Source organism: Haemaphysalis longicornis, unplaced genomic scaffold (assembly GCF_048455015.1).
Source record: "Haemaphysalis longicornis isolate Haplotype H1 unplaced genomic scaffold, Haemaphysalis longicornis Haplotype H1 scaffold_12, whole genome shotgun sequence".
NCBI classification, from domain to species: domain Eukaryota; kingdom Metazoa; phylum Arthropoda; class Arachnida; order Ixodida; family Ixodidae; genus Haemaphysalis; species Haemaphysalis longicornis.
In genome coordinates this window covers 91,161,744-91,186,826 of record NW_027526225.1, presented here as the reverse complement: position 1 = coordinate 91,186,826, position 25,083 = coordinate 91,161,744, and the positions used below count along the sequence as shown (strand labels likewise).

The 25,083-nt window shown below is 47.5% G+C and overlaps 3 protein-coding genes across 3 annotated transcripts in view; 1 reads left to right on the top strand and 2 right to left on the bottom strand.

Moving 5' to 3' along the window:
* The window catches only part of LOC144163006 (uncharacterized), a 47,575-nt gene extending 30,902 nt beyond the window's left edge, over window positions 1-16,673 (bottom strand). Inside the window, exon 1 of the mRNA XM_077693779.1 lies at window positions 16,559-16,673. Within this exon, the coding sequence (XP_077549905.1) occupies window positions 16,559-16,590 (32 nt within the window). The 5' untranslated portion in view covers window positions 16,591-16,673. The remainder of the gene's footprint in view (window positions 1-16,558) is intronic.
* Window positions 16,674-18,026: 1,353 nt separating this feature from the next.
* LOC144163005 (uncharacterized) lies at window positions 18,027-20,156 on the top strand. Its single transcript, XM_077693777.1, has 2 exons — window positions 18,027-18,399; window positions 18,701-20,156. Exons 1-2 carry the CDS (start codon window positions 18,091-18,093, stop codon window positions 19,295-19,297), a joined length of 906 nt encoding a protein of 301 aa, XP_077549903.1. The 5' UTR covers window positions 18,027-18,090; the 3' UTR covers window positions 19,298-20,156.
* Window positions 20,157-20,159: 3 nt separating this feature from the next.
* LOC144163004 (uncharacterized) lies at window positions 20,160-24,386 on the bottom strand. Its single transcript, XM_077693776.1, has 6 exons — window positions 23,836-24,386; window positions 23,087-23,180; window positions 22,948-23,000; window positions 22,679-22,852; window positions 21,744-22,059; window positions 20,160-21,679 (listed from the first exon to the last, which is right to left on the bottom strand). Exons 1-6 carry the CDS (start codon window positions 24,065-24,067, stop codon window positions 20,980-20,982), a joined length of 1,569 nt encoding a protein of 522 aa, XP_077549902.1. The 5' UTR covers window positions 24,068-24,386; the 3' UTR covers window positions 20,160-20,979.
* Between the last annotated feature and the right edge of the window lie 697 nt (window positions 24,387-25,083).

Genomic DNA, 25,083 nt, shown 5'->3' with positions numbered 1-25,083 from the left:
TGCGCGCTCTTTATGGGAGTCCAGTTTTCCCGCTTGATCGCTGCAAGCCAGGCGCTCCTTCTGCCTTCATCTCTCGGGAAACAGAACGTTCTGACTTCCGATAGCACATTTGTTCCAGAACGCAGACTGCATACCGGCAGAACACAGCAGTGTCCGAGTCGCGAGCGCTTCATCGGAATAATTTTATACGCCGAAAACATCAAACACAAGCAGCCGCCGCCACCAACGCAGGATGAAACCACGGTAAAACAATGTAAACAGGAAGCTTTCCAGGGCACGTTTCCGGTGAACGCACAATGTTGCCAGAGAACGGCGAGCGCTGGCGAAACCGTGTATAGGTGGCTCTATATAGCCTAGGTGGCGCCACGGTCTAATTTCTATTGGCGGTGAGCGCGAACACAGGCGGCGCTGCGAAGCGCGCCTCCGTGACGTCAGCTTAGGGATTCTCGCATTTGTCGTCTGCTTCACTCAGGATCGCTCTCCCTGCTGTTTCTTTGCGCTCGGTCAACGTCTGATGCTTGTCCGCACCAGAATTGGCGTGTGGGTAACTTTTTATCATAATAATAGGCTTAAAATCGCATACACTAGCTCATGGTGTCAATTAAAGTATAGTTTTGGATACCGCTACGGGAGAAACATTGTCGGCGCCACCCCATTCCTTGCGAAGCCGGTCCTCTGCGGAGCGCGAAGAGTCGGTGCTAGGCGTCAGCTTCTCATGTAAGCATTCGAACAAAAGGAACAGTCAGCTGCTAATAACCGACAACAGCGACAATGGAAGAATAAAACAAATTCTAGGCCTTCAGGGCTGTCGGCTTTGGCCGAAAGCATCACGATTCCCGGTAATCATATGTAAGGTAAAACAGTTTTTGCAACCTTGCCGAACGCTCGAACGCGTTTTGTCACATCACTTTACGTTGTCAAGGCATGAAAGTTTGCCGACATGCACTATAGACTGCAAAATCTGTAGGTTGAGTTGCAAATAACCCAGTGTGTATATACGCGCGTGCTGATTCTATACCAGGCATCTAACCAGTATGGAGGTTTATTGAGCAAAACGACTCACGTCTTTGTTAAATTTATAGTAACACATATATGTTTGTTAAGACCTGGAGGGATATTTCGGAACATTTTGCACAGCAATATCTTCCCGATATTCGGATATGCGTTATAAGAAAAATGCACTCAAGAGGAGGAGGAGGAACAAGGGGAGGAGGGGAAAACTTTGGTTAACAATTCAATCGATCTGGTTAGTGGGCCGGGTCCTCAGTCGAGGACAAGAGAGTAAAAGTAATTTTCTTCAAATCATAGAACGCCATCCCGAGTAGAATAGGATTTGTTCTTCGCGCCTGGCAGGGTTGAAAAGCAATAAAGAGCTACTTGGGATTCTTCTCCGGTTTCGAGTCTTGTAATATATGCAGGTATACTATTTATTACGTTAGTTAGCGAGTATATCATGCCTTCAACACCGTAATCATGTCATCATTGTTCGAGTTGAGAGTCAGTTCGTTATGATAACGATATAATTACGATAGGAATTCGGAGCACAAATGCCGCCTTCCAGTACTGTGGACCACGTTGTTTAGGGTGCGATCGCGGTGGCGTAGCACAAACCTTCTCATTGTATTTGCATGTGAATAAACAAAGCACGCTGCGGATATGCACATTATTGCAAGCAGCCGTAATTAAAGCCAATTTGTGAAGAAGGGAATGTATGCCATACAAAATGAAGTAAATATCCACACGACCTTTGTGAGGCTCCCAAACATACCGAAACCTCCTAATAACAAGTTAATGACGGCGCAGAAAAATTAATGCGTTGGGCAAAAAAAAAAAGCAAGAAACATTAATTCGATACAAGACAACAACGAAAGAAACAGAAGAAAGCCGCTTTATTTCCTGCTGTGCGATGAGCGTGTAGAGGCCGCTGCTTGGTACGTAGTATTAGACTGTTGAGTCTTCATAGGAGCATCTCAAAAATACTGCAGGGAAGCCTACGCATTTTGAATACTTATCGAGAAGCTCTGATCGCTGATCCTCGCGAATAAGCAAGAAAGGACGTGTTACACACGATCTTCTGACCGATACTCTGAGGAAAGTTGTTCTCTATCTCTTTGTGTGTTGCAAACTTGTGGGGGATACAGCTTCAAATTATTCAGATGCGTCAGAAGCTGGCAAAATTACTGAGTCGTTAGAAATACGCTTTTTAACGCACTACAGCAACGAAGCGGGCGATTTCTAGCCCAGGCACTGTTGCCCCTCACAAGCGGAGTGTAGCAGACGACAGCGGCGCGAATCCCTAAGCCGACGTCAGAGCCAGGGGGCGCCACTCAAACATCTCACCGCCAATAGAGGGGAAACAGACGACCAAAATACATGGGTTTGAATAGGGCGCTCATCGTTCAAGAAAATTTGCTTTGAAGTATGGTGAAGTGCTGCGCGGTACCGCAAAGCAAATCCACGGCATTTACTCCAGCTGTAAGCCTGCACCGGTTTCCGCAGCACAAAACCCAACGCAAGGTGTGGATATCGAAGGTAAAACTTCGAAGGAAGATCAGCAAATATGACTCGGTCTGCAGTAGACACTTCACCGCGGAGTGCTTTACGCACAACAATACGGACGGAAAAGGTAAAATTATTACCCAAATCGCAACAAATACGGCTACCCTATAAAATTCTTTTGAAACATTCGCAGCTGTTAAAAGACCACGACTGAAAAAAACAGCTCTTCCATCGGAGAACCTACCACTGGGTTCACATGATCGTCTGCGGAAACCTCGGAAGCTCCCGAAAGGGGGTGTGCACGATTCCACCTAATCCCAACTCCCCCAAGTTTGGAGACAAAGACACCCCGGATCACAGCCAAACCCAATACAAGGGCGCAAAGAACGACATCCTTGATCAGGACATCACCAAAGAGGAAGTCTTCGATGCAATAATCTCAGCAAAAAGAAAAGGCGCTCCAGGCAGAGATGGAATAACGAACAACATCATCAGAAACCTCGGTAATCAGCAGCTAGAAGAACTTACCGAATACATAAATGAACAACATTGGAAACGTGGCTCCATCCCACCGGAGTGGAAGCATTCGGAAATCACAGCTATTCCTAAACCAGGCAAAGAATTAGCAATCAACCATCTGAGACCCATATCGCTTACCTCATGTGCGGGCAAGCTTTACGAACGCATTATAACCAAACGGCTGTACAACTACCTAGAGGACAATGATCTCCTCCCATACAGCCTAATCGGCTTCAGAAAAGGCCTATCCACACAAGATGCCTTCCTGCTCTTCAAGGAAGAAATCCTTGCCAAAAAGAATAACAAAGACCAAATGCTTTTGACTCTAGACCTCAAGGGAGCGTTCGACAACGTTTCCCACGAGGCAATCTTAGAGGCCCTGAACAGTATAGGAAGCGGAGAACGGATCTACAACTTCGTCAAAGCTTTCCTTTCTAACCGAACTGCAACAGTAGGGTTGGGAAACCTGAGATCCGGCTGTTTCCAAATGCCGAACAGAGGCACCCCACAGGGTTCTGTTATCTCCCCCATACTGTTCAACATTACAATGATCAAGATTGCGGAAGCCCTAACCCGATTCACAGACATAGGTCACGTCATCTACGCTGATGACGTTACTCTATGGGTCTCCAAAGGAAACCTCCAACAGAAAACGGAACAACTGCAAGCTGCCGCAAACGTGGTTGTGGAAAAGGCAAGAGAGAACGGCCTCGAATGTTCACCTGAGAAATGCGAGCTCATCCGAATCTATCCAACAAAAGAACAACTACCTTCCCAAATCCAAATCGGAACAAAGACCATCCCAGAAAAAAAAACAAATCAGAATACTAGGCATGATAATACAGAGCAACAACCAGATTGACGCCACGATGGAGAAGCTCAAGAAGACAACAACCCAACTTGCTGGGATTATCAGAAGAATTACAAGAATCCGCAGCGGCATGAGCGAAAAAGAGACACTCAGACTTGTCCAAGCCCTCATAATCAGTAGAACCACATATAGCCTCCCTTTCCACATCACCACGAAAGCCCAAGAAGAACGGATAGAGGCAAACATAAGAACAGCATACAAGGCAGCTTTAGGTCTGCCTTTCTATGCATCAAGCGACAAACTATCAGCTCTAGGAATCTTCAATACCTTTCAAGAGCTAAGAGAAACGGTGCTAGTAGCCCAGAGAGAGCGTCTCAACAAAACTTCAGCAGGAAGAGCCATCTTGCGAAGAATCGGAACTCCACAAGAAAGAATCAGGCAAGACCGGATGACCAACATCACCCTAACTCAACGCAAAAGCCTGATCCCACGCCCCCTACCCAAGAACATGCACCCCAGCCTCCACAAAGACCGAAGGGCTGCCAGAATCAAATACCTACGGAAATCATTCCAGCACCAGAGCAACACAGTCTACACGGATGCAAGCAGAGGCGCAAACCGGAACTCAACAGCAGTAGCGGTGGACCACCTAGGCGAGCTAATAGACTGCATAACTATCAAAGACTTAGACACCGACGAAGCGGAGACAAGCGCCGTCCTACTAGCCATAAGATGGGGCGAACACAACGACCAAGCGCTGAACATCCTCACGGACTCAAAAAGAGCCATTCTAAACTTAGCGGCAGGCAGAGTTCCCAAGTCCACAGAGCGGATTCTTCCTGCAACCCTGAAGCATAAGCACACCATCATTTGGTGCCCCGGTCACGAGGGGCTAGACGGAAACGAGATGGCCGATGAGGTAGCGAGGTTCCTAACGTACCGCGCCGAGTCAGAGCACTCGTACAGTCTTCCCCCTCCTGAATCCCACCAAGAACTCCTTGCCAGGCTTCGTCTCAGCAGGCAGAAGTTTCCCCCTCCACACAAAGGCCTTAACACCTACGAAAGCCAAACACTAAGGAAAATTCAAACGAACACCTTCATCCACAAGTCTAGACTTGCTCTGATGTTCCCGAACACCACAAACGAACACTGCAAAAAATGTGGAGAGGTGGCAAATCTCTTCCACGCATCCTGGGGATGCCCCGTTATATGGCCCCCGGAGAACGCCCACGAACCCAACACACTAGAGACATGGGAGGCAGCCCTGGCCAACTCCGCCCTCGGGACTCAGCGAGAGCTGATCCGGAGAGCGAAAATCGGGGCAGCTGAAACTGGGGCCCTGGAAAGAGGGCTCCACTCACTTCTCTAGCCCCACTTCCCCTTCCCTTATCCCCTTTCCCATCAATAAAGTTTACTGACTGACTGACTGACCGTTCCAGTCCAACTGTGCCCTTCCACTGGCGGGCTTGCCCCCCTTTTTAAACACCCCGCGTTCTAAGCGACACTGCACGCTGCTCCCTTTCCTCTTCTCCCGCAAAGGAGGGACAGGGGGGCGCCGCCTCGCAGTGACTTATGGCACTGCGCTGTAAAAAAGAAGTAGAAGAAAGTGGTTGTTGGGTTGGGCGCTTGTTTTTGGTGCTGCGAGGAATTTTCAGGGCCACGTAGCAGCAAGGACTGTTCCGTGGTTCCCAATTGGCCGCAGTGGAGGCATAGTGGCGACGCTTTTCTACCTAAGAGGTGGCTGCTTTGACTGGCTCTCGGCCTCTTCGTTGCCGTTCAGGTCGACGTGCGAAGGCACGGCGTCCTTTGATGTCGCGTAGCTTTCTGGCAAGCTAGTGCACGAGCTTGGAACGGTAGAGGGTTGAAGTGAAATGGTGCTGTTAAGACGGAACCAGCTGATTGTAGTAGAAAGAATTGCCTGGTATACGTTGTAAGGGCGACAAATGGCAGCCATATGTGCTACCATACGTCGTATCTTACGTGATACGACTGATGCTATGTAGTGCACGGTAGGCACATGATCAAATGGAAACAAATTGAAATGGCAAATGATCCAAAACAAATTACTGAAAATGGCTATTAAAGCAACAGATGCTCAGACTGGATAAAACAAGCAAAGAATATTCTATAAACGGACGTTCCTAAAAGAGGCGTTCAATAAAGTGTCGGGGGCACTTGATCTGATAGGTAATAAAACCTGGTCCATCTAACTACTTGGGAAACAGTTTTAAAAGGTGATATTTCTGCCATTCCCTTAAAATAGAACAATAGCGGAAATTTACATAATATGTTTTCTGTTTGAAATGACATTCAATCACAGTTTTATTGTTGGGATGCCTGTGAAACGAGTAATGTTAGTGTTACTGCCACGGTGATCTGACCGGTTGTAATATTGATAAGTTGAGCCCACTAATTTGGGTTACGGAAATCGAAAAAGGTTTTGGGTTGCATTATTACTGGGGGACAAAAAAAAATGCGTGGCATCACTGTCTGAAAACGCTCATATACCACATACAAAAACGCATTTCTTGCGCCCATACACCAAGAGATAAGAAAAAAAGGGCCGACTGAAAAAAAAAAAAAAGTTTCCGCAGTTTCAAATCAGGAACTTAAATAAAACGATTAAGTTTTAGATAAATGGTCGCATCAGCATGCATAATAGTTCCTGGTTGGCTGTATAATTTACAGAAGAGCAGAAATGTCAGTTGTAGCAGAAGCAATTAGCAGAAGCAACGCATTGACTTGTTATAATAGCGCAAATAGAGATAATTGGTTGAACGAGATTACAAAAAAAAAAAAAGAAACGAAATATATAAAAGTGAACATACGAGATCAAAAATAGGCACCTTATGTACCCCCCCTCCCCCCCAAAGTGAAGACGCAAAAAAAAAAGCCCAGAAAAGAACTACCGGTACACGAAAAGAAAAATCATAAAAACGGACCAAGCACTTAACACCCAGCGTTTTGCGAAATGTGTTATTGGCTCAGTTAACACACTCAATGGTTATATTTAACGCAAATGGAAATAATGAGTCGAACAAAATAAGACGGAAAAATAAAAATATATATACAAGTAAACTTGCAAAATCCACCATATGTTTACCCCCGAAAGACAACAATAAAAAACTCGTCAAAACAACGACGGAAACACGAATAAAAATTGTGAACACTTACCGTAGAGTGCCGTGTGTTTGCACAAAAGTGCGGAATCGGTGGACGCAACACATTTAATTGTTATAATAGCGTAGATAGCGATAATTATTCGCAGGCAAAGTAAAAAAACATGCATGCAAAAACCTTAAAAACCAAACTATACACGAACAGAACTAATGAAATCAAAATTTTTTACCTTATATGCCACCATCACGAAGCTACGACAAAATTAAAACAAATCTTTTTTAGCTTATAAGCCGCCCTCACGAACCGACGACAAGAATAACGAGAATAAACTAGATTGACGTCCCCCACCGTAACGAATGCGCGGGAATGGCGAGGGCACCCGCCGCGGTGGCTCAGTGGCTAAGGCGTTGCGCTGCTGAGCACGAGGTCGCGGGTTCGATTCCCGGCCGCGGCGGCCGCTTTTCTGATGAATGCGAAAAGCAAAAATGCCCGTGTGTACGAGATTTCGGCGCGCGTTAAAGATCCCCAGGTGGTCAAAATTAATCAGAAGCCCTCCACAACGGCGCGCCACATCGACTGCGTTGCGTCGGCGCTTTAAACCCTACAACCAATCAATCAACAAGAATAAAACGAAACACGGATAAAAAATTATGAAAAGCACCATCCCCACACTGCGCCTTGGGTCGGCGAAAATCATGATGCACAATTGGCGAAGCTGAGGCCCTTGATCGCAATTTTAGTGCAAGCGTACATTTCTCCGGTTTCTTCAGGAATCCGGAATTTGTATGTATATCTAACTAACGTTTGGGTTTGGGCTTCTTTTACTGTCTTCATTTAAGCGCTGTTTCATTGGTTTATGGTTTGTATGTATTTTAGTTTTGTTATGCTCATTAGCAAACTTCTGCAAAAAAAGTATACATTATTGGCGGAAAGAAACAAATGAAAACTTCAAAACAATAAGATAGCTCAACTTAATTTGCTACTCCAATTACGCTACGAAAAAAGCTCATCATGAATACAAGTGGCGTAAGAATCGTGTGCATTACTATACAATTCTCTGAATGTTTGCATATCTGTCAACATTTCAATAATAATATATGCTTAGTGAAACATGAACAGGCTGCACTTTAATTATGGCGGTGCACATGAACTGAGTCAGCGGTGTCAAAATTGTGCTGAGCACCGTGAGCTGTCATCGGTCGAATACACCGTCCTTCTGCCGTCGTTCTTGGGATGCATATTATACTTAGTTGTCCTGACGTTCACACTTTATCTCCTTCAGCGCTCCACGGGAGACGATTCCGAGTGCACACGTAGTCGTTCTGCAGTAAGGATGTGTTTATTTATTTATTTATTTATTTATTTATTTATTTATTTATTTATTTATTTATTTATTTATATCACTACAATCGCCCAAAGGGCATTATTGTAGGAGATACATAGAAGAATGTGTACAGTCCGAAAATGGAGTCATTAATCTCACGCTAAGGCAACAAATATACAAGCATAAAATATAGACATTTATTAAAAGATCACAGCCAAGAGTGTTGCTCTACAGCAAAGGAACGTCGAAGACAAAGGAAAAAAATTAAAAAAGGAAAGAAGTTTGGAAAAGGCGAAGGAAGAGAAAAAAACGGGCATCGTATGAAACCAATCAAACGGGTAATAAAAATATTGTAATAAGCAGCACTGCGCAGTAGTAATAAAATATACAAAAAAAAACAAATAAAAACAGGAACAAATTCACGGCAATTGAAGTATTGCTGCGTTGTGTGTGTTACAACGTTATTTGCTACAATATCCCGTCACTAAAAGTTCTGTCCTGGCGAGTTTTTAAGATTTATTTTTGAAGAAGAAAGATAGAGAGAAGAAAGAAGAAATTCAAGGAGAAAAGGCAGTAAATAACAAACAATCCGCACACAGGAACAGAATGCAGTTTTACGCGCCCTGACTGCGCTTTCTTTTACCTCTCCCCTTCCTCCGTTTTCGGTTTTGCTCGGCAAGACAGAGGGGCTGCTCCGCTCACTAAAACTAGACTCACAAACTAAAACTAAAACTCAAAAACAAAACGTCGCCATTCTAGCCACCCTACCGTAGCCCTCCTTCCCCTTGACCGGAAGCCTTCCGCATCCAAACAAGTTCACAAAGGCCGCGTCCACCCGAGAGGCCCCCGCGCGGAGAGGGGCCAGCAGTTTCAACGGTGGTTCTGGCACGGGTAAAGTCGCACGCAGGGGAAAGGAAAGGGGGAAGTTCCCCGCGTGGCAAGTGACACGCGGGGGAATCGGCACAGTGGTTTCGGAACGGGAGGATGACCCGCGGGGGGCGCGTGCTACAACCCCCGAAAGGTACAAATTTTTCTTGCGTTCGCATTGAACACACTGCTTTTAGGGCGGACAAACGAAAACTGCCTTGGGTCCATTTTTTATTAACATTTTCGGCGCGCCACTCCCTTGCAGCTCATTCACTGCGTTCGGAATCGCCAATCGGTGTAGCAATTGTTACGGTACTGCGTGCGAAATCGGTAGACAGCCTGTTAGGCCGGTACGAAACTCGAGCCTTGTGCATGAAGCTGCTCGGTAACTTTTTTTTTTTCACTATCACCCTTCGCTTCGAAACAAATCACGCGAAAGTGAACGAGCCCAGCACCGCTAACAGAGGGAAAATTATCTTGCACCAGTTTCGCAGCGGACAAGAGTGCAATACTCACGCGAAGCAGCCCAAGGTACGCTTCATGCGCGGACAGCATCCCATTATCGTCAGTATATTATCTCTATGCCATTATGCGCACGAAATACTCATCATCATCATCATCACCAGCCTATCTACGCCCACTGCAGGGCAAAGGCCTCTCCCATTATTCTCCAATTATCTCGGTCCTGTGCCAACTGTGACCAATTTATTCCCGCAAACTTATTCCCGCACGAAATAGACACAGCTACAAATATCCACACGCTGTTATCGGAATGGGTATCCAGCGCTCGTCGCACGCCGGAACATGGAGACACAGGAGCGCGCATAGACGGCCGACTCGTAGACGGGGAACGGCCCCAGCACGGGGTTATTCACGGGGTTGCAACCACGATCACGGACGCACTAGACACGGACACAAGCCAGCGACCTCGACCGCTAACTTCCCCGCACTGGCGGCACGGCGACACGTCGAGTAAAAAAAAAAAAGACCATGCTTCAAACTGCGACTGTGTTGCAACACCAACGCTCATTGGCTTCGACAAAAAGACGAAGTCCCGGGGATCTGTCTGCAAACAAAAAAAGAGAAAAACAGCGTAACGGTCAGCCACCAAACGATGCGAGGGGGGAAGCAAGCGGTCTCCGCTTCGCCTCCCAACTCTTTCTTCCCCCTGCTTGTGCTGGCGGCGAGGGGGGGGAAGGGGTGAAGGAGGCAAGCTGCAGTTATAACAGCGGCATAATCGCGGCATAAATGCAGCCGGCTCCAACCGACCCAGCAAAGACGCGCGGCTGGAGGCGCCGGGTGCGCCCGTCGCGTAAATAAAATGAATCAAATCCCGCGCTTAGACACAACGCATGGAGACATTAATGCATCAGTCACGCAGTGGGGAAATTTGCAGGTTTTACGGAAGTGCTACTATTTCAAGGCCAGTACAATGCGTTTGTCTGGTGGAAATAAAGAGCAGTGATAAATGATTGCTAAAAACATAATTATCTCCGTAACCCATATTCTTCGCTCTAAGTAACTGGTGGGGAATTCCTTGCTCCGCATACGGGCAAAGAAGCCTTCTACTCTTCGGGTCACAAATGGCCACCGAGGAACGGGACCAGAAACACGGAAGTAGACTGAACTCGATGTTGTGCTTTGGAAAGGACGCGGAATCGATCGTGGATGGGCTGTGGCATTTTTCATATAGAGGCAGGAAACCGAACCGCACGGCTTTCGAGAATCCGGGGTTCGTTAAAGATCTCCAGGGCACGTGTACCTCCGGAACCTGAACGGCATTTCGAAAAGCAAAACATAATTCAAAGGGTCGGTGAAGTTACAAAACCTGGGGCATATAATGGTATTTTGTACACAGCACGTTAGCAGCGTGTGGCTTCCAAAATATATTCGAGTAAAACGGACCGCAGCTTCGCCTGTGCGGGGATGCACGCCGTAGTGGTGGGCGATTGGTTAATATAAAGTTCGCCTGGGTTATCCGAGACATGTGCCGAGTCTTATGCCGAAATCCTGAAACACGAGAGTTTTGGTTGTTTTCCTCCATCAGAAAAACGAGTGTCTTGAGTGGATGGAACACACATCCTACAACTTATCCACACATCCACTCCGAAGGGAAAGAGGGATTAGAAGTATGCCGGGAACATGCAGACATAAGTGGGAAAGTAATGATGATGACAAAGCAACTTCATGGTTGTACGGTAAATGGATGTCATAGGAATATGACCAAGCACCGTCAATCTAGCTACCAAAGCGGAACGAAATTAATCGGCGATTCTTGTAGTTGTTCCCCACGTCTTAAACAGTTAAATTACCAGCAGGGACCTAGAACTATCAGGTTTTAAAAAAACACGGTGTGTGGTCTGTCTACGCGATTTTACAATATTCTCTCAATGTGCCTACTTTAAATATCACGCATCTATGCATTATTCAAATAAATAATCGACGCCTTTGCCTGGAAAGCTAGTGGTTTTTACAAACGTGGGCATTTACGTACTCCACAGCAATTACCATCAGCACTAGTTTCGGACTTCCTGTAGGTGACGTAGGTTGCATGCACTGCTTTTGCGATTTAGTGCAATCATTATAAATCAGAGGTTCATTCGCTTACCGTTAAGGACATTAACGCTGGTATGTGGTCTCAGTAATAAGCGCACGTTTTGCTTGTCAGCGTACACGTGACTAATCGGGAAGTGTTTATATGCCCGATAATAGGCAGCATGATATTACGCTTGCTCCTCGATTGACAATCTCACACACACAAAAAAAATCGGTCCTCAGCAAACGATTTTACCTAACGCAAGAAAGAATTTTTTTTGTTTTTTGCAGTGCACCTATCATTGTCTACGCTTTTGGATTATGTTCGAGACAGCAGACGGTGCCTGAATGAAGGAGAAGATCTTGTTAATTCGGGCCATGTAATTGAGTGCAGCGCTGCAGCCCCAGGATGCCAAGGAGACGGCGGCTCCGCAGTGCTCGGATATGTCTTACAAACTACTGATCTGCTGTGTGACCCCCACATTGTAGAAGGCAGACTAGGCAACGACAAAATATGCAGCATTTAGTGTACTTGTGCGGCAGGGTAAGTGAAAATTCAGGTTCGCTTAATGCGGCAAACGTTTTGCGTTATTTACGCCTTCCATCTTGGTTTGGAGATGGTGCGCGCTCTCGAAAGTTGTGTATGTTGCAGAAAGTGACGTTTCATGATTCATAGAGGTAGAACGAGGGATAAGCTGATACTAAGGAGTAGAGTTCTGGATTATGATTGATGCCATTAATTGCTAAAGGTCATTGGCAGTGTCTCTCTCTCTCTCTCTCTCTCTCTTATTGCCTCTCTCTCTTAGTCCTTATTGCCATTGCTGTTTGGCGTTTTTTAACAGTGTTTTATAGTGCCGAATGAGGTATGATTGCCTTTTTTTTTTATGCAGGAATAAATAATAGAAAATTCAAGTCGAGAAAAAATGCGCCGTTTTTTCCGGAAGCGGGATATAAGTACGCTCTTCTTCCTCAGGAATGAAAGATTTGGGTGAAATCGTACGGACTCAGAGTGGGGGCGGCGCCCCGAAACACAAGCCACATGGGAAACAAGCACACGGACGACCACACACACCGTACAGAGCTTATTCTGCCAAAGTCAAGCGACAAACAGCAAAAAAAAAAAAAAAAAAAAGACGGAAGGAAGCGGTAGGAACAAGGTGGCAAGGAGGAGGCAAGATAGAGGCAAGGAGGAACACACTGCATGAACGCGAGTGGTGGGGATAACAGGAAATGCGACGAGTTCACGGCTGGCGAAAGGCCCAAAAACATCCGGTGTCTCCCAGAGGGAAAAACTACAAAGCACACGCCGCCACGAGCAGTGAGTTTACATGCGCGTCACCGGTAACAAGGATTAACTACCGACCGTCTTCAGCGGCATGGTCAAGAATGCAAGCGGGGCCCATTACTGTATCTGAAGCGCAGGCAGCCTCCGCGACTTTGGGGGGTCCCACAAAAGCCAATGGGGGAGCCCATTTGAGGCGTCCCCTTCCCCGCCTCCCTTTGTGCACGGCATCGCGTCGTGTCGCGCCAGGTCAATGCACGGCCTGTTAACTGTTAGTACTAGGCCTGTCGCCGGCACGCGTGGACCAGGCGCGTAGCCAGGATTTTTGTTCGGGGGGGGGGGGGGGTAAGGTTGTCCTCGACACCGCCTCCCGCCCCCCCCCCCCCCCCCCCCCCCCCCCACCGAAAGAAAAAAAAGAGCGAGAGTTTGCAAGCGCCCTTAAAGGCTATGAAGATAAAATACATGTTGGGTTCATTAAAAAGACTGTCTTGTCCCAATAACAATGATACCAGTTATATCTCAAACTAATAAAAGGAATAATCGACATAATAAATTAAACATTGGGCGTTCTGCTGCTGAGCATAAGGACGCGGGTTCGATTCCCGGCCGCGGCGGCCGTTTTTCTGATAAGAGGCGAACAGCAAAAACGCCCGTATGTACAAGATTTCGGCGCACGTTAAAGATCAACAGGTGGTCAAAATTAATCAGGAGCCCCTCCACTACGGCGCACCTCATCGCCTGCGTTGCGTCGGCGCGTTAAACCCTACAATCCATCAATCAGTCAATTAAACATTTGAAGCAGTGGCGAATCCCCGCCCACTTCCCTGCGGCGATTTCACTATGCCATTACAGGATTTTGCATGTACGATTGGCCCAATGACCTAAGTCACCGCCAAGGAACGTGATTGAGCGATTGCAGAGGGGCCTCCATTGATCTTATCATTTGAATTCTAACGTGCAGTTAACATACTCATAACTACGTTTTAGTGCTGGCCTATATATATCACTCCTGCCTATATTTACTGCAGCGCGCAATTTGAAAATTTCTGACATTTGTTGTATTGCTTCGGTTGAAAACACGTCTGTGATTGGAATGGAGCTGTGCGAGTTACCAAAGGCTAGTGCTATTAAATTGAACTAGGTTGTATTTTGTCTTCAAATATGCCCTTTAAGGTTCTCTCATGATATTGGTGTTGATTATGATTGAATTTGTGCGAGGTGAAGTTGTAAACTGGGCAAAAATCCGCAGACCGCCTGGTGCAAATTTGCGCCCGTGATACGGGACGTACATTGCACGTACGGGCACATTTTGCACGCATTGCACTAAATGGTCACAGTTTCATGTGATTACTTGCTTTATTTCAACATGTGTAGTATGGTGTCTGTGACATCCGCAATAAAATTACGTAGGCCGTAAAAAGGAGATCTTTTTATTTAGTTGATGTTTAAATGCAGAAATTGTTTTGCTTAATAAGCCTTCTGCGCCCGTACAGAATCTTCCAGTGTAAGGCCAATGGAGCAAAGTTTGTGTAGAATATACCGAGTCTAAGCACTTACGTTACATGTAGCGCAGGTTTTATCTTCAGAAAAAAAAACGACAGGCTATGAATTATGCATACAAGGAGTTTTACACAAACATCACGCGCGAGAACTACGCTGTTAACGGCGAAAATTACACGAACATGGTAGGATTAGCCCTCACGCAAAGCGGAATAATTCAGCCATCGGTACTGTCAAGCCATGTCAGTTGAAATTTCGGCTTCTGTTTTGATTCTGTGATGCAGTCCACCTCAGCTTCTAAGGACGCCAAGCAGATATGAGAACCTGGTGCTTTGTAACATCGCCAATCTGGTTAACGTTTCGGTACGCCCAAATGTCGACTCTGCTGTAAAGAGCTCGGCCTTGGTGTTCTGAAATACCTGCATTATTCTCTGTTAAGTTTGCAATGCTTCGTGCGTAAATGCCCTACAGTCTGCCTGAAGGAGTGTACTATTCAGTAACTTTTGTGGGGCGGCAATCCCCTTTAGGTGTAAGTACCACTCCTGGATGAGGTAGAGCAAATCACTGCAAAGTTCACTATTCAATGCAATAATGAACTTTAAATTTATCAAGAACAAATAATAACGCAAAGACGGCGTTGTTTGACCATACTCTTGCGATTAGGCATGCAAGTTGAGCAAAACCTTGCTGCATTTGAAATTTTGTCGCGAGATCTCAGGAAAGAATTATAATGAGGTCCTACCATTCTGGTTTCAAACATTAATGAAAGGACATACTGTTTAGTGGACGCGTGCGCTGCCATTGTTGATCCGAGCACACACTGGCGGTTTTAAAGGTAAACGATAAAACAGCATTGGAGGACGCACAGAAATTTTGCGGTTTTCGTTAGCGACTCGGGAAATGGAAATATATTATTATGTTGGGACGCTCCTTGGTCCACCAGAAAACAGGGTGCAGTGGGAAGCTGAACATGACCTTCAGGCTTGGGTCGATGCTCGAAATGAGTCAGCATTTTGTTGCCCGCAGCACCAAGAAAGCATGCGTAATGGCATGGCCCCGCATACATAAATGCTGCAGGCTACCGTGTTTCAGCACGAAACAGACAGTAATAGTACAGTTAAGGCCTCGTCTGGTTGGCAGCGAACGTGATGTTCAAATTAAAGAATTGTTTTCAGGCTACGACACAATACATTGGCAAAAAATTCCAAAGTTGTTTACAGTGATAACTCCTCGGTCATTTCGGTTACTTAAGTAATGCTCGAAATTTACTTGATGCGATATTTTAAGACGTATAACAGTAGTGGATCCAGGCAAAATCACTTCAGCACGCACCCGTATGCGGGGCGGGGGGCGAAGTGTACTGGTGTTCTTGAGAGGGCCTGTGGTCTGTAGCCTGTTTTTTTTTTTTAATTACGACATTCGTTCATCATGCCAAATCGATTGAGCATTGAAAGAACGATACTCTTGAGCCCACAAAACTTCAAAAAAAAAAAGGCCAGTAAGAGGTGAAGGAAAATCTACTAGAAAGGCACGTTGGTTTCTTCGCCACCAGTACGAAGGTCCTTCACTTGCGCCCACTGCTATGATGATTTTAAAATTGGGTGTAGCAGTGAATGCGCGCGTCGGCATGAAACGCGGCAACAAAAGTTGCGATAACGGGCACACCATGCGACAGCGGCTACCTCACATTGAGTTGCGTGAATGTAGATGAAGCAAACTACTAAAGCTGCAGCGAAGACAAATATCTCTTCATGTACTTCATGGACAGCGGTAACTCTTCATGAACTTGACGCTGTCCCGATATGCTTTGAGTAACCTTTGTCAACTTTGTGCATCATAGGAAAGTTAAGCATTTATATGTGTACAATTTATGTTTCCCCTCTTTCAAAGGTACCTACCCGGTTCATAGCTGGCGCTCCTTTCAACAACCAATTCAAACGCAAAAAATGCATTAGAAATAAAAGGAGATGTAATTTTTTTGGCTCGCAGACATAAAGGTACTGTGACGTCGTGTAAATATTAGGAAGCGATTATTTAAATATTAAAATATACAGTGATCACTCAAGGATAAATCAGGGGTCAAGGAAAGAAAATGACTTACAATTGCGGCCTCTTTTGTGTGTTGCATGGCATTTCGAGTGTGAGATTCCCAAAGCCAGGGCGCTTCTGCCCTTGCACCGTTCTCTCATGTGGGCGTTGTTGTGACTCAGGCCCCTGAACATGGAGGAAAGAAAAGCTTAGGAGAGGCCCTGACGTCACACCCAGCGCAGCCGGAAACGCCATTTCTGTAAGTCGAATGGCGGACCATTGGCCCTCCATGCCATTGGCGGACTCTTTTTGCCTCTCTCTCTCGGTGCACCTTCTCCGCCTCCTCCGTCCTGTATCGCCTCTCTTGTCGTCTGCATCTGCCAGCGCCGAGCCGGCGGAAATCAGCTGATAGGCAGGTAGAAGGCCGTTTTGCAGTGCGTGACCGTGAACCTAAACGCGCGGTTACACTGTTACACGTCTTCAGTGTGGCCGCAGCAGGTTTGCGAAGCGGCTCGCTCTAACAATGCCGCAATGCTCGGTGCCAGGCTGCAAGTCGCGATCGGTACCCAAGGAATTGGGCGTCACTTTCCACCGGTTAGTGCATCATTCCGCTGACAAGTATTGCTGTACATTGGTGTGCATTCATCCTTTGTTTGCAATCGCCGCCGTTTATAGGTTCCCAAGCGATGGAGAACGCCGCAAACAGTGGGCGAACGCCGTGCGGCTACCGGACTGGAAAGTGCCCAAGTTTGCGTTGCAGTTTCACTGGCAATCCCAGAGATGACTAGTCAATTAAACGGCCGTTCTATATATATAGGTAAGCAGTGCTTCATGCAGATTTCACGCTAAAAAAAATGTGGAATGTTTTTACCGTTGTTCGCGTGCCTTCGATAGAATTTTTTGCGAAGGAGGAGGAGCAGGAGGAGGAGGCAAACCGTTTTATTGAGTAAAAAAAAAATGAGAGGGTGGGTGGCGTCAATAAACTTTTTTTCGCCAAGTTTCAACTTGTCTCAGTGTCAATAAATTCAAGTTGATATCAGTTGAAAACGTTCATACACTAACCTCGCAGTATGAAGCGTTGAAAAGCGAAATCCAGAGCGAGACCACAAAAAGATCCAGATCCAGCACTCTTCCAGTCAACAGACGGACACCTACTAAGGTAATAGGACGATGGAATTATATCAACTGGGAATCTACCTTGTAACAGTTGCAAAAGCACTGCCGCGCATTGCCGGCCTAGCAAACTATATATTGCGGCGGCGATAACCAAAAAATTGAGTTGCGAATCGTTCGGTTGCAAGTCGCCTACGTACTGCACACCGTGTATCACTCCCCGAAAATCTACCAGACGGGTGTCCGCGCGTACGACGGGACGGCGCGTTCACGATATCTGTATCTGCACTTCAATAGGCGCGTCGTGATCATGCCTTGCAAGTGACGTCACGCAAGGAAAGGGGCGGCGCCCCTTTCCACTTTCGCCATGCTGGTGGTTGGCTCCGCCGTGTTGACGCACGCGGCACGCGGTTGCGCTACGGCCTAGCACATCGCTCGAACCCCGCGCATCTGTAGAAATTCATTGAAACAACGTGTCCATGCGAATCAACGATGTTGAGCGAGTACGCGCGGAAGTTGCCGGCGTCGGTGCGGTCGCGCTACGCGGAGAAGGTGCTTATGTGCGGCGGCAAGGATCCGCTCTCGCTGTCAGTCGACGAGACCGTGACAGACACGAGCGCGTACCCCAAAGTGGAGGAGTGCGACGTGAAGGACTATCTTGTCGGCAAGACAAGCTTCATCACGCGAGAGCAGTTCAAGGCGCACAAGTCACTGGAATCACACAATTATTTGACAAGTGGATGGGTTCAAGAACCGCGACTGAAAGTCCTTCAAAACAGCGACGTTGTCGTGATTGGCAAGGTAAGAGACTTCCAGCCTAACCATAAGTAAATTGCATGTTGCGGGTGGTTGTTCGCGAAGACCTGTCAGGCATTCACTGGAGGTTGTAGAACGACTTGGGCAATCCGCCAAACGAGGTAGAAGGGGAGGGGGGGGGGGGGGGGGGCGGGCTAGTTTTGTGCATGCAAGAAGATTTTCAGATGCGGGAGCAGGTTCGACTGGTACACCGGGAGCCACTCATTGCACACTAGAATATCTGCATGCAGTATCTACATTGAAAGGTTGCTAGATGTAGTAAAATATTTCTCTTTATATTTTGTAGGTGAACCACTCCCAAAGTACAAGGGAAGCCTGCCTGCAGCCATGGGCACTAGTGAAGCAAGACGGTGAAGTTGTTGTGGCTCATTGTACCTGTATGGCTGGTCTCGGGGAGGCGTGCTCTCACATTGGTGCAATCCTGTTCTACCTTCAAGTGGCGGTGAAGCACAGAGACATGCTAACTTGCACCGACAAAGATAATCAGTGGCTTCCAGCATACTGCAAGAACCTCACGTGCGTTCCGATAGCAAAGGTTGACTTCTCGTCTGCAGTAACTAAGAAAAGGCGAATAGATGAGGGAAGGCCATCAACAACTCTGGCACTGCGCCGGCCAAGACCAGCCCCATTGAGACCAACTGATGAGCAGTGGAACAAGTTTTTGGACGACGCTCAAGCATCAAAGTTAAAACCAGCTTTCCTTTCGCTTGTTGATGGCTATGCAGAGTCCTACATCCCGACAGCTGCAAAGTACAAGTCCGCACTTCTGTGCACCTTGTTCAACGACTGTGCAGCCCCGTCATGGCAAGAAGTCTCTGAGGAATGCGACAAATTGGCAAGCGGAATCAGAGTTGAACAAGAGGTAGGATCTATGGGAATGTGATGTTGGCGACGCTTTCCTAGTTTTTCTCTTTGTGCAGGTTCTGCACCTTATCGAAGAAGAAACGAGAGCCCAGTCTTCATGCAGGAAGTGGTTTTCGTTTCGTGCCGGAAGGGTGACTGCGTCATGTGCGAAAGCGGCCTGCTCCACATCAATCGAAGACCCTTCACCAAGCCTGGTGCAAAGAATATGTTATCCCAGTCAAGGTACCTTCACCACAGTAGCGACAACTTGGGGCATCGACAATGAACCCCGTGCAAGAGCACAGTATGTCGAAGCAATGACTAGTCAGCATGAAAATTTCAAGTGTAACGAATCAGGCGTGCACATCAGCTTCGATCACCAGTTCCTTGCAGCTACACCTGATGGAGTTGTGAGTTGTGATTGCTGTGGCACAGGAGTACTCGAGGTGAAGTGCCCATATAGTCTGCGAGACTGTACTATCATAGAGCTCACTTGCTGTAAGAGTAGCAGTATCACTCTACCCGATGGAGATGCCCTTCAACTGAAGCGAAAGCATGCACATTTCTGGCAAGTACAAATGCAGATGTTTGTGTGCCAGGTGAAGTATGCAGACTATGTTGTCTGGACAACAAAGGAGATCTTTATTGAAAGAATCTTTCTAGACGATGACTTTTGTGCCAGAATGTTGCTGAAGAGCACTCACTTTTTCAAGCGTGTACTGTTGCCAGAGCTGCGATACAAATATACGTCGCATCCTGTACAGCACCAGACAAATGAGAACGTGGAAAATGAGGATGTCTACTGTCTCTGCAATGGGCCAGAGTATGGCAAGATGGTGATGTGCGACAATCCGCAATGCAAACGAAAATGGTACCACTTTGCATGCATCGGCATGAAGAAAGCACCACAGGGTCAGTGGCTATGCAAAGATTGCAAATAAACAAACTGCGTGCAAAACAAAGAAGCAAAATGTTTATTTACACATCATAATTAGGGCTCCCCACTCAAACTCAAAACTGATTTGTTGCTACGAGTCCAGGGGCATTTGTTTCTGTCCAAATACCGTGTTAATTCTCAACATGCATTGATAGGAACACTTAAAGCGTTTTTAGAAGAAAATTGTACCTAATAAGAAACATACCTTTATTGCAAAATAGGGCAATAGAAACAATTAAGACCATACAATAATTACTCACCCACAAAAATTAAAACATCACATAAAACATATCATGACAGTCGTAGCAATCGTGTAAGTGGCCCATGATGCACATCAACGAGCAATTACTTAAGTTTGTTGAAAATAATTGCGATAAGCAACACATTGTCAATAACTAGTGCGCATATAAGAGCTGCAGCGCGCCTTGAAGAGCACATGAAGTCTGACAGTGTTTCTTTCATATTCACTGAAAATGTCACTGAAACTGCTGTGGGAATACAATACACTGCAAAAAAAAAGATTGAATTTTAAAAGAGCCACCGAAACAAGTATGCCAAATTTTGAGAATATAAAAACCGAAAACTCCGAACCCCACATATAAGGCGTTCATTACAGCTCGAAATAAAAAAAAAAGCGAAAACAAACTATCCACATGCCACATTCACTCTCAAAACAGGCATACACAGCATAGAAATCTGGAGAAGGAATACGGTTCTCGACAAAAAAGACAGCCGCGCAGATACTTAAGTGAAAGCAATCTTCCAAGTCACACACATGCCCAGAGTTAGTCAAATTGTACAACAGAGCCACAAGCACTCGTCAAAGCACAACAAACAAAAACTATCTTGTCAAGTGTGGTTGCATCATCTTCATGAACTGCAGAGAGCATGTCTACAGGCACGATACTCTTAGTTATCATATATTTGTTTCTGAGGAGTCCTATCACTCTTTCCACATGAATACGCACGTTGGCCAGCTTCCTTGTGGCCTCCACTTGCCAAGGAGTTAGCTGGGCTTGTCCCCTGGTGAATGCCGGCATCTTGAGTCGAGCAGAGCAGAGGCCAACCGACTCCGCGATGGTGAACCCTCTGTCAGCAAGGATCAAGTCGCCAGGCTGCAGGTTACCGAGAATCCCACAGCTTTCAGTGATGAGCTTGTCACTGGATCGTCCGCACCACCCCCTTGAAATATAAGTTACTGTTCCTTGAGGAGCAACCCCAATTAAGTATTTCACTGTGTTGTGATGCTTGTACTGGCTCCATGTGAGGCATCGGGCATGGTGTGAGGTCGGACGCTCGATGAAAATCTCGAAGCAGTCGAGGATGACTGCAACATCTGTTCCGAAGGCAACGCGGAAGCACATGGGCATGGTCCGCTTCAGCTGCTCCCTTGTCGGCCACCTGACCAGCCTCTCCAAGCCGAAGTAGAGGCCGTCAATCCACTTCATCACGATCCTTGAGACAGTCGCTTCGGAGACGTCAAACCTATAATACAGGTCGTTACACACAATGTGAACATGCTTTCTGACAAGTAACCAAAATACGTTACCGGAATGCCAAGTCCCGGAGAGGCACATTCAGTCGGAGGCGTATCAGGGTCACCACATACTCCTGGAACTGAGGCAAGGCGTTAATGGAGCTGTGCCTCACCAGTCCCTTCACAAGCGTAAAAACGGCATCCAAGAGTTGGAAGTTTGGCAGCCCAGTATAGAACTTGGTTAGTTCGTCGTCCCTCTGGAAGGCAGCATACGTTAGGCACCGTGCGTTCAGGCTTTCTCGCAGGGAATAGAGTTCCACCCGCAGTCGGTTGACCTCCTGTTTTAGACGGTCAACAATTTCCCGCGAGCCGTCATCTGCCTGCGTTCCTGGAGAATAATCGTCTATTACTTGGACTGTTGCAGGAAGGTTTGGGAAGCACAAGTTAGTGAATGCTATGGTGGTTTGAAACATCCCAACAGTTTGCTGGCAGGCTATCATCCATACCCATCTCGTCCACCAGGTGGCCAAGGGCACTCAGCCATGTGAGGGGCACCCTGTCTTTTTTTAAAAACCAGCATAAAAGGTATGTGAAGGGTTTTTCAGGTGGTGGCGTGCGACAATAACGCCACTTAATGACTGTGCTGAACCGGTGTGCCACGTCGTTCTCCGAGGCAGACTGCAATAAATGAAATCGAACGCCACTCTACATTTGGCACTGCTGTTGGCTTTTCCTTTCAGCTACCCGGCTCGTAGAACAACACAATGAACTGGTTCAACCCGGTCATGATGGTCACGGCTGTTTGCCACAACCCAAAAAGCCTCTACCCCCCCCCCCCCACCTTAGCACTGGCCTTTCCTGAAAAAGGCGGAGCGCCTCTTGCATGACTGAGTGCCATTGGCCACTTTCAAATGTGATGGTCAGAAATGCTTAACGTGCAGGCAGCCTGGTCGGACGTTTCATACAACCAGAGTAGCCACAATCTTGATTTCCAACAGGAAACATACCTCTAGTTTGCACAAGCTGCTCAACTTGGCCGTTCGATGGAGCAGGGTTACCGCCCTGTTGACTTTCGACGTCCTCAGCAGGGAGGCCATCTTCAGCAGAAAGGCTGCCCTCAACAAGGGGGCCGTCTTCAGCAGGAGGGTGGTCTTGAGCAGCCGAAGTTCCAGAGCCGCTAGCTGCCGTGTCATCAAAGGAGAAATCCGAACCAATTAACGGGAATTATAAGAGGTGAATTTGAACACTCTCTCAGGAAAGTGAGGTGGCAACATACTTTGCAGCGTCCTCTCACTTGCAGCAGCTCTTCTCGCCTTGCGACGGTTGTACCTGCGGAGTAAACAGAAACATCTTACTTCGTGCTAATCTTCTTTTAACCGGGATCCATCCTTTTAACTCGCATCATGTTTATGTACCTGCCATTTTTGTCAGGATCCTTTCCCTTGTACCCTAAATTTAGGCTGGGGGCCCAGTCAGGATGGTCGACGTCAAACAATGCTGAAGGTTTGCCTGAAATTTCCAAACAAATCATTTTTAGATGGTTGAAGCCAAAATGGAAACTTTGTCATTCAGTCTTTAGACAGCGTGAGGAGCCTGCCAGAGATTTTGGTGATATGGCTCACGTGCAGTACATAAGCGATTTATCCAGCACGTAGGACTGCTAGCCTGGGCTGTTTAACGTGCACCACGCAGTAGTGATACAGGACCGCACGCCGCCCCGACGCTCGTTTCCAGCGCAAGGGGAAGAGGAGAGTTCAATGTTGAGACCTGGATGAGTATCGTCCCAGCGTGCGGGCGATACTCACTCCTGCCTGTGCGGTCCGGATAAGCATCATGCGTCGTGCGGTTTTGCACCACTGGGTTGCGGGTCCTGCGGTTGCGTTCTCAATGTGACGGCACAAAACGGCGACGAGCAGCGAGATTTGCCATCGCGCTCTGTCACGCGTCCCGTCGCTCCTTTCTAAATTTCCACAACACGCCGCCCGTCATCGCTGCTCATCGCGACGTGCGTCGCTTGGTTTCCACGGTCCGAGCGACAGCCGGTTCTGTCGCGTCGCATTGCGGCTCTTCCGTGCGATTTACGAAGTCTAATATCTTTAACCTGTAGCGCGTCGCAAAGCTTGCACGAACATAAACATGTTATAAAAGGGGCCATAGCACTCACCGCTGACGAAATGCATCCCGCAAACTCGATAGTGCGTGGCCGCATCGTCGAGGTCGACTCTCTTCAGCCTGCTCTGCCACTCCCGCCTTCGCTTTTTCGACAGACGCTCTGCCTCGGGGCTCTCCGACGTCACTATCGCCGGGATACGGTAGAAGCCGCCCTTGAAGCTTCCGGTGTCGTTCTTTTTGTTGCGCGAGCGGTTGTTGCAGCCGAACGCGGCGCAGTTTACCATGGCGAAATGGCGGTCAACACGGCCAACTCAACCACCAACATGGGCGTCACCTGCGGGTGACGTCAGCCTGTGACGTACGTGCAAGGCATGTATAGCTTGACGCGGTACAAGGTGCACTTGCAAGTAGAAATTAAATGACATATTCACATCGGCGCAGCTGTCGCAACTCGCAGCATCCTTTTCGAGTTCCGCAAGACCACAGCGCAGCAAAGCGAAGCAGCAATCTTCGCAATCGGACGACAAGGCAGGCGCTGCCTTTCCTCCATGACTGGCGAACGGCGGGCGGGCTGTTGCTAGGACGCCGTTGCTAACGCTACTTCCAATGGCCGCCGAAAACACGTGACTTCCTCCACACTTTTGCCAATGCGCGGGGATAGCTGGGGGCCTCTCCTAAGCTTTTTTTTCCTCCATGCCCCTGAATATAAACAGCTCTGGGCAGCCGCCGCCCAAGCGAAAAGCAGCCGTGGACGCAATGGAGGGGATTTAGTTGTGACCGAGGTTGAATATGGCCATCGGGTATTATAGTTACTGTCGCAACCGCCGTCTGCCCGTGGTAGGGCTGGTAACTGTCGCGCCTTCGCGCTTACAATAAAGCCGTGCCGGATTCCACGAACCAATGCGATACGCCGCTGTCGCATTCTTGTAAACGCGCTTTGAGACTCTCTCGGCGAGCAGCAGTGCGCCCTTTTTGTCAAGTGGGTGTTCCCCAGTTTCCTAGGTTAGCGAAAAATACCGCCGAACGAATCTGCCTTATCGCGGAGGAGAAAATGTCTGTCTGGAACACCGCTTTCAGGAGAGAACATGCAGTGCGCGCAAGCTGAGACCATACAATTATCCCACGCCAACACCCTCCCGGGCTCCACAGAAACGTGAAAAAGAATGAAGGGGTGACGTGCAGAAGAGGGGCATACTTTGCTGTGCACCTCACCCACAAAGGCCCTCTGCCCCCCCCCCCCCCCCCCCCCCCCCGGACAATCATCTAGCTAAAGCAGACGTTTCGCCCAATACGCAGACCC